The 9,196-nt window shown below is 54.2% G+C and overlaps 1 protein-coding gene across 1 annotated transcript in view; it reads right to left on the bottom strand.

Annotated features, from left to right (window-relative positions):
• Positions 1 to 9,151, bottom strand: part of LOC109509982 (inactive ubiquitin carboxyl-terminal hydrolase 54-like) — a 9,451-nt gene extending 300 nt beyond the window's left edge. Inside the window, exons 1-14 of the mRNA XM_019859955.1 lie at positions 9,025 to 9,151; positions 8,617 to 8,699; positions 8,030 to 8,132; positions 7,800 to 7,946; positions 7,421 to 7,570; positions 5,485 to 5,644; positions 4,289 to 4,480; positions 4,017 to 4,157; positions 2,762 to 3,392; positions 2,198 to 2,310; positions 1,688 to 1,852; positions 1,079 to 1,198; positions 316 to 490; positions 7 to 87 (exon numbers count right to left, since the gene is read on the bottom strand). Coding sequence (XP_019715514.1) covers positions 7 to 87; positions 316 to 490; positions 1,079 to 1,198; positions 1,688 to 1,852; positions 2,198 to 2,310; positions 2,762 to 3,392; positions 4,017 to 4,157; positions 4,289 to 4,480; positions 5,485 to 5,644; positions 7,421 to 7,570; positions 7,800 to 7,946; positions 8,030 to 8,132; positions 8,617 to 8,699; positions 9,025 to 9,126 — 2,363 coding nt within the window. The 5' untranslated portion in view covers positions 9,127 to 9,151. The remainder of the gene's footprint in view (positions 1 to 6; positions 88 to 315; positions 491 to 1,078; positions 1,199 to 1,687; positions 1,853 to 2,197; positions 2,311 to 2,761; positions 3,393 to 4,016; positions 4,158 to 4,288; positions 4,481 to 5,484; positions 5,645 to 7,420; positions 7,571 to 7,799; positions 7,947 to 8,029; positions 8,133 to 8,616; positions 8,700 to 9,024) is intronic.
• Between the last annotated feature and the right edge of the window lie 45 nt (positions 9,152 to 9,196).

The following is a 9,196-nucleotide window of genomic DNA, read 5'->3' as shown; positions in this document are numbered from 1 at the left end:
AGGGGCGGGCCCTGCCGGTCTTGGCTGGACGCTGATTGGTCGTCACAAGTGTCCGTCAGAAATATTTGGTGCGAGACAGGCTTTTCACTGCGGAGACGTGCGCACACACACACACACACACACACATGCAGACCCGTGAGAACATGTGACAGGGTGAATGAGTGAGTCTGCCGCTACGCCTCGAAGTCAGAAGGAGGCTTACGCGTGCGTGTGCGCATGTTTGTTTGAAGCTGCAGAGCGAACAAATTTAAGTCCTCGCCTTCCCTTTTTCTGTTGCCTGCTGACTCACGATTGGCCGAGCAGACCTCGGCGTACCTGGGCAGCTGCTGCTGGTCATGATGATGATGATGATGATGAGGATGATGAGGAGGATGATGGTACTGCTGCTGCAACAACAGCAGCCGCTGCTGCCTGCCGCGCGCTCTCCTCATGCCACGCTGCAGTCGACCGTGACCGCAAGAGCCGCCCTCACTCGCCAGCCTGAGCTTAGCTATACGAGCGGCACCAACCGCAAAACCAAAAACAAGAAAACAAACATGCAAAAACTAAAATGATTGCATGCACAAAGGAAGGCAAAAGTAAAGACTGACATTTTGGGGCTCTGTGTGGTCAAATAAGGAGTCTGAAAATGGTGAAAAGAATGTGCTGACGGAAACAAAAAGCTGTGCTGCAGCTTGTTTTGCATTTATTTAAAAACAAAACAAAAAAATGCAACCAAAGTCTCAAAGTATTTCACAAAAAATGTCATCCTCTGTGAATCGCATCGTGAAAATCTGTGAGAAATTGAAACACTTACCCCTCTTCAAAGAAAAAAAAAATGTTTTCAATTGCCTGTCAATGTCATAAAATGGCAGCAGAGCGCTACTTATGTTCAGAAGCAACGTGCGCGGGTCAACTCAGCGGCTTGACATAGAGATGGCGCCACGGCAATAAGGCAACAACTCAAGCCCGTGCTTGAAAATAGCGGACGATTTCAGCAAGTGATGGAACTGATGTGCAAAATATTTGGTGGGTGGCGCTCGCTCTCGTGACCTCGTTAGCTTATGCGAGAGAAGATAGAAGATGAGGAGGGTCTTACAGATGGCTTCGTTGACGGCCGAGAGGGCGGCGGCGACTTCGCCCGCCTTCTCCAGACGCACCGACTGGTCCAGCAGAAGCTCCGCCTCCGACAGGCACCGATCGAGATTGTCGCCTTTGCCTGGGGAGGCCAAAACACGCGCCTTGAGATACGCCTTATTCTAACGTGGATCCTCAACGGTCACACCGGGAGAAAACGCAGATGTCATAAAAATGAAAATCACACGTATAAATACCCAAGTATCCACAGCTGTTGTTCAGCAAATTTAGGGGCTGAAAATATGGAAACTTTCCAAACGCACCGACATGGGGGAAAAGCGTTTAGCTCACGTCACACATTTTATGACCAACCTGTGCAAAAATCTAGGTCATTCCAAAGGGTTTGTGTATTTTTCTGATCACTGCATTTTGAGTATGGGAAGGTCAACGTGATCGGATCGTCACGTGTTTGTGCATGAGAGAAACAAAAACCAAAAAAAAAAAAAAGCTGGCAACACAAACGAGGTCACCACATGTCACATTCTCGCTTTTGTCCTTTTCGGCCGCTCAATGACAAACATTCCACACACAAGTTGAATTGTAGCGAGTGCGTGCGTGCGTGCATACGTGCCCTGGATCTGCAGCTGGTCCAGGTCCAGGTACTTGCTGGGTCTGGGGTTGAACTCGAGCTTGGCCTCCCTGTCCTTCTCCTGCTGCCGCAGGCGCTCCTCCTCTCGGGCCCTCCTCAGCACCTCGTCCTGAAGCTCGTCCAGTTCGCTGCGGCCTGCGGGCGGTGCTGTTCGCACACGCGCGCAATGGGCAGAAAAAGAAAAACAATGACACTCTTTGAAACAGGCAGACGGACAATGTGAAAATCAGCGTTTCCACTCTTGGAATAAGATGAAAAACCGATGGCCTGTCTGACACCAAAAGTATTGCTTTGTCGCCCTCTTGTGGCATCTTGGTGCCGAGGAGCAAAGTTGACGTGAGGGAAGTGCTTCGTTTCGTCAAGCCCAGTCAGCCCCAAAAGTGGTTTGTTGCCATCTTCAGCCTTTTTCGGGGCGCGGTTAATGATTTTTTTTTCCGATTCACTCGCCCCGCAAATAGGAAGCGACCGCCGCTGTTGCCTCGTTCAACGTACCGGCGCCCCCTCTAGTGGCCGAGCTGACGTCCTGCAGCAGTGCTCCGTCACTCTTGGATCTCGCGTTCTTGCACGACGGTCCGGAAGATGATGGCTGCCCGGCCACACTCTCCCTGCAGATAACATGGAAGCATGTTTCCAAAGTCGGCTTTCAAAAAAAAAAAAAAAAAAAGGGAAAAGGTTGCAAATTCACAGCAAAGTTTGATGATTCCACTGCTGCTGCTCAAACTTGAGTCGGTGTGAGAGTTTTCCAGCCTCACTGTGACTTGGAACAACAAGAGGCTAAATCATCTTCACACTGACTCGCTACTTTCCATGTGTTGATTCAAAGTGGTCTACCTTGCCGTTAATTTGTACTTGTTTGGTATTTATCGTCATGATCTGAATGACTTCAGCTGTTTAAATGAAGACATCAAAACAGAAAACCGCAAATATGACTGTGTTCCCCCCCCGCGCCCACTTTCTTGTGTTTCTGGGAAATGCCTCTTGCGTCCACCACACCGAGCAAGGTGAGGTCAGCGTGTGGAGCACAAAGAAGAAGAAAAACGGCGCGACTGGTCTCACCGCTCCAGCGAGTTGAGCTCCAGGCTGACGGGGCTGCTGCTGTTCCTGTCGCTGCTCTCGTATCCGCTCTCCATCCTCTGGATCAGCCCCGGAGGTGGCGGCGGCTGCCCTCTAATCGCGTAAGCTTCCCTGGGGGAGGAGGCGGCGGCGGGGAGCGTCCTGGAGGAGCTCGCCGTCACCTCCTGCTGGCTCAGCAAGGCGGCGCCTCGCTCCTCCTCTGAGGTGGCGGCGGCGACAACAGGGGTCCTGGCGTGGCCCGTCTGGGGGGTGGCCAGCGGGCTGTAGCCGCCCTGCCTGCGCCGCGTGAAGATGCTGTCGATGTTGAGCGCCTCCCTGCGGGGCCTCCACGCCGGCCGGTACTTCCCCGAGGCCGCGGCCCCCGCAGAGCTGGATTTGGGGTCGCTGCCGGTGCTGTCGGCCTCCCGGTCGCGAGGGTTGGAGGAGGAGGACGACGATGCGGCGGGTGCCCGGGTACCGGAGGAGACGATGCCGGCGGCCGGCAGAGAGGAGGTGGAGAGGGTTCGGCTGTGGAGCATGTTGCTCATGCTTTCCCTCAAGTCACGGAGACGGCTGCTTGAGGAGGAGGATATGGGGGCCTGGCGAGGGACCTGCCGCTCCTTCAGTGTCTCTCCTGAGGGAGGACAAGAGGAGGTGAGGTCCAGTCGCTGACAGGAGAAGGACGACGGCATGTTCATTAACAGAACTGAAATGTCAGATGTGCGCATGGCTGATGATGGAAAACGGCTCCACTTTTCCCATTAGAGCTGCGAGATTTCAGATTCATTCCATTTGAAATCCGAACGCATGGAAAACAGCACCAGTTATACAATCATTCTGATCAGAATTTGTAAAATGGTGAGCTTGCGGGCAAAGCGCAGAGTTGACTTACAAGTCAGTTCAGAAGAGCACAACCTCGAAACAAAGCACGGCCGCAAAGAAAATGACATGGCCTCCGTTCGCGCGCACCCCCCGCCCCAAATTCTCAATATTCCAGAAATTTGATGGCACTTTGCCAACTTATGAGCACAACTGCAAAAAAAAAAAACACAAGGGGGGAAAAAAAAGGGGAAAGTGTTCGCCGAAACTAAAATGCACGATTTGCTACCGTGGAAGGAAACTGGAGTATCGAGAGAAAACCCACGCAAGCACCGGGAGAGCATGCAAGCTCCGCGCAGGACGACCGGGGCCGGATTCGAACCCACGCCCTCCGCACGGCGAGGCGGACGCGCTCAGCGCTAGAAATCCCGCAGCGTACCCTCGCTGTGGTAACCGGCCGAAGGGGCTTCGTTGTCCGCTTTGGCTCTGCGGAGGCGGCTGGAGCCGCGCCTCCTGTCCCGAGCCGGGGCCGGGCCTCCCGTCCTCAGAGTCTGCCGCCGCTCGGCGTCCGCCGCGTGGCCTTGGCGACGACAAGCACGGCAACGCGGCGTTTACCGCATACATTCGAAAAAGAACAAAAGAAATGAGGTGACGCCGGCGAGCGGTGATTTGCGCCGAGCCGCACCGGCGGGCTCCAAGTGAATGGCCCACCTATGGCATCCAGACTGCAGAGCGAGGCGTGGCGCGGCGCGACGGGGCGTCGGGGGCGGACGGCGCCTGCGGGTGGGTCTGGGGGGCGTTGAGAGGCCGGGGGCTCATGGTGCGAAGGCGCGGGCTGTCGGGAGGAGGTGCTCTCCGTGGATGAGTCCGTGCGAGTGTCGCTGGAGATGGACGGCTCGCGGCCTGAGGGGGCAGAATTAAGGGGTGTGTGGGGGGGGGGGGGCATTTAGGTTAGCGGGTTCCAGCTCAAGCTCGCACAAGTTCAAGAAACGCCCATTTATTGAGACGATACGTTACACACAAAGCCGAAAGAGGAGAAAAATAAAAGTGCCCCCCTCCCACACACCTCAAGCACATTTCCACTTTGTTCATCAAACACATTTGAACACAAAAGAAATGAAGTGAAAGCGTAAGACGTATGAAAAAACCCAAACAAGCTGCGTACTACAGGCGCCGCGTGTTGGAAATGCGCTTTCAAGTCGTCGATGGTCATTGCGAGCACGGCAACGAGCTCAGCGAAAACATTCAAAGGCGGGGCCTGCTGGGGGGCGGCGTCTGACGTCGCACCGTCTGTGTGTGAGCGTTTGGGCGCGAGCCGCGGTCAACAGAGGCCCCGGAATGAGTGCGCTCGCTTGGTGCGTGTTGCGCCGTTATCCCGCCGGTTAAGAATCTGTGCCTCTCCTTTCCCAAATGCGAGGGCATTAAAAGTAGGAAATATACTGCGAAATAAATAAAAATAAATGATTGTTTTCAATGAATAAAAAAAAGCGCAATCTAGCAGGGGCGAAAGTCACGGCTGTGGACATTTTGCTGCGCACTACGAAAATAAGTCCAATGTAGGGCTGGGCGATATTGCCTTCCACAAACTCTGTCAAGTGATTTTCGCTTGCGGATGGATAAATGACGTATCCATCTCGTTTCAAATCATCAAAAGCAATGTTTGACTGAAAGACCAAGCGTGTGTGGCTTTCGAATGGCCACTCTGCGGGGTACCACGCAGACAACAACAAGTTCCACCCTCTCGTGGCGATTGCACACGAAAATCAATTCATCGCCCAACCCTACGACAAGCGACGGGTTTGCTACGACTACGACTACTACAAGACGGGTAAGCGCTCCTCCCAGCGTAGTTACCTGCTGTTCTGCGGCTGTGCTACTACTACGACTCCTAGCTGTGTTGTAGTTACCCGAGTCCTCGCTGTCGTAGCACGGCTTGTTGGCGCGATGCTGCGGCGCCGAGTCCTGGGACGGCACCGGCGTGCCGCGGGGGTCGGCGTACAGCAGCAGGAGGGGCTGGTAGTGGCCCTTGATGCAGCGCGACACCACGTCCTTCCACTTGGGCCCGATCTGTCGACGGGGGGCCACAAGAGCAAGGCAAGAATAAAACGAGTCGGCCACGTTGGCGCCGCGCACGCAAAAAGTGATACGTGAGGAGAAAGTGGAGTTGTCTTCTCGTTTCAAGACATAAAAACGCAACCCGGAAGACTTTCTGCCGCGTCAATGTCAGGCGGCAACGTCACGCGCCCAAACAGGGTCAAATCGGGTGTCCCCAAGTCGTCCGTTTTCCTCGCATGTGATAAACCAATTTTCAAGGCTTGACAAAAGCTCGAGAAGAAAACTCTCCGTGTGTCTGAGAAGCGTCGCCAAACTGCGCCTCTCCCCTCCGCGGGAGCCGTGCGGCATTGATGTCGCCCCAAGATTGAAACATTTGAGACGATAACCCGCTCACAAAGTGTGAAGTTCGATATTATTGGCGGAAGCCTGTTGGGGTCAAAAGGGAGCCGAACGAGTCTTGATTTGGATCCATTCCTGCCAACGACACGGCCAAGTCAGCTCCGCATCTTCTTGACGGCATCAAAGTGTCTCAAAAACGTGCGGCCAAGCAACGTTTTGCTGTTTTCGTCAAGAAAGAAGTGAGCAAGTAAAAGTCGCCGTTGGTTTGCCCAAGTTAATCATCGATTCATGTGAATATGCGACCAACATACTTGGAATCATTTGCACCAAAGCAACAAGCAAAATTTGCACTCGTCATTTGGAGTTTCTTGGGCTGGTCCCGCCCGCGTCACATCAGACTGGTGCGAGTGAACGAAAACACGTTTGACAGCCCGGTCTGAGCAGCAGCAAAAAGCGTCCATTGCAGAGGACGGCGCCAGAAGCCGATGAACAAGCGCACACACCGCACGCACGCACGCACGCACTCGCTCGCTCACCTCACTCAGCAAAGATGCGCCATCTGACTCGGAAAAACGGCAACACGGCAGCCGAAAAACGTACCAGCTGGTTCGGTTCCTGTCCGCTTTTTTTTTTTCCTTCAAGAGTGAAACTGCGACTTGTTATTTTAACCCAGCGTCCGTTTCCACCACCCGCACCCCCCGGAAAAGAACTTCTCCAACGGGCTGTTCGCAAAGCTTGTTGGTAAACGCACGAGTGCGAGTGAGGCAGAGAGAAGACAGACAGACAGACAGAAAAAGATTGCAGGGTGGGCAAAACTCGCACATCAGTGTGTGTGTGTGTGTGTGTGTGTGTTGTGACCACACCCTCGCCTGCGTCCAGCTGGAGCGATAAACAATGGAGGGAAATCCGTGTTTTCACAAGCAGCTGTGGGCGAGGGGGCGGGGGAATGTCATTGGATGAGAGCGGCAGAAGACCAACGTTTGAGGAAAAAAAAGACGACAAATAGAAAGTCGTGGAAAGAGTTTCCGGGTTGGGCCAGGAGGGGGAGATGAGCTCATTGGTGCGTTTGCTCACTCCAAGAGTAGTCGTCGCTCCCGCAGAGCTGACAGAATAGATTTGAGCAAATTGGCTTGTTCGATGCTCTGTTTGCATGTGCTGCTGTAGCGGCTGCTCGAATGACAGAATGACCTCCGCCTGGCCAGACCGGAGACCAGTCCGCTCTTTGCCTCTACGGGACTCGACATTGACTCGCCCGAGACCCTCCAACGGACAAGCGCTAGAGAAAATGGAAGCTCAGCGGTGGCGCGCGGGCACGCAAACGCACCCTGCAAGGCGTTCTCGCGAGGTCATGCGATGGGGCGCCGAGTGGTCGCGAGCGAGGAAGACAAACGATGAGGAATGTGATCGGAAACATGAGAAGGACGAAAGTCAAATGAGAAGAGAGCAAACCTCCTTGACGTGCGCGTCGTCAAAGTACATCCAGCGTCGTATTTTGGTTTGGAAGAAGAAGGTGGAGTAGTGGCGGCCGTAGTAACACACCACGCCCACTAGGTAGAGCTCCGCCTGGCGGGCCTTCTCCTCCGTCACTCTGTAAAACAACTGCGCGCCGGGCGCGCGTCCCATTTTCATTAAAAATTAGATGCGGTGCTCTGCCGTGACTTCAGACTTTCTACTTCCTTCAAGGATTTCTGCTGGAGTTTTTTTTTGTATCTCCTCCCATCATACTGTCAGTGAAATGCGGCCTTCCGCTTCTCTTGCAGCACCGCAGAGTTGCTTCTGCGTCACCGTTGTTAGGTGAGACGTTTGCGTCACGATGGAGCGCACTTACGTCTCCCAGGCGCAGGCACGTTCCCAAGGTGTGGATGACGTCCTCGGCCAGGTTGGAGTGCTCCGAGTCCCACACCAGGCCGATGGTGATGATCTCCGGACTGTTCAGGAGGACGCGAGCCATCCGCAGCTGCTGGCCACACTGACTCTGGGGTGGGAGGGAGTGGGGGCGGGGTGTTGGAGCGGGCTGCGCAAGGTGTCGTTTGCTTCGAGCCGTGCCGGGTCGCTTACGGGACAATCGCGCAGGTCGCCCATGCTGGCCTTCCGCAGCAGCTCCCCGAACATTGCCGGGGTGGCGTTCTGTCGGGACTCCAGCATCTTCACCGCCTGGTTACTGAGGAACACGACAAGTCGGACGCGTGGTCGGGCCTACTCGGTTACGCAAATCGTATCGCATGGCGATGGTGTGGCGCTCGGGCGCACATTTTCAGAGTTCCCTTTTTCCTGTTTCTTGGGCAAAGTGACTGTTTTTCCTGACGACATCTTCTAAATCGACTCAATCAAACAAATGATCAATAACGCCGGTCCGAGTAAGATGAATAAAGAGCCCGTAGAGGGTTTTTTTTCAGTTTATCAGTCAACAATGCCTACTTGCAAAGGCACGAGGCGTGTCTCGAGGAAAGTGTCCCGTGATAACGGCCGGGTGTACGGGCGCGTTTGTGTACTCCTGACATTGACTTGTATGCTTGGGTGAGCAAGATGGCGCTTGAGGAGCTTTGAAAAACACGTCCGCATTGTCGCAGGGAGAAAAGTACGACCCGTTCCGGCGACTGTCGGCTGTGAAGTTCCGACGGCAACGCGTGCGTGATGGGACTTACCAAAGGGAGGTGGTGGAGATGTAATGGACCATCTGAATAAAGGGCAGCGGGTCCGAAGATGCGCCGCAGCTGCTGCACACACACTTTGGACGCACACACAAGCACAACGGAACACACACAAAGTGCATTACTTTCATCTGTGCATTACTTCCAGTATGTGAATGATATGGAGGTTGGATTGTTGTCATGTAAACGCAATGAAATTTAAAAAAAAAATAAATAAATGGCTGCGCTAATTCAAATACGCTCTCGCAAAAGTGATATTGTATCCGGAAGTCTTGTCCCATCGAGCCGCCCGAGTTTTGAAAGCGCCACTTTTTCAAGGTGCCGACAAGCCCGCTGATCTAAGCCCTTCCTGTCATCACAGTGACGGGTGTTCGTTTTATTCGTGTGACGAGTCGGCGGTACCTGTTCGAAGAGCATCATGGCGAACTTCTGGTGCGGGATGCAATGCCTGGCCGTGCAGATGTCTTCTTTGGACTCGTCGGCGATGTGGAAGTGGATCCTCATCAGAATGTTCTCCTGTCACGAACAAGCCGGCCGGCGTCACAGCGGGACGGGCGACGGGCGGCAAGTAGAC

This window comes from Hippocampus comes, unplaced genomic scaffold (assembly GCF_001891065.2).
Source record: "Hippocampus comes isolate QL1 unplaced genomic scaffold, H_comes_QL1_v1.1 scaffold39, whole genome shotgun sequence".
Lineage (NCBI taxonomy): Eukaryota > Metazoa > Chordata > Actinopteri > Syngnathiformes > Syngnathidae > Hippocampus > Hippocampus comes.
The sequence above is the reverse complement of the archived record's forward strand: the minus strand, read 5'-3'. Positions and strand labels throughout refer to the sequence as shown.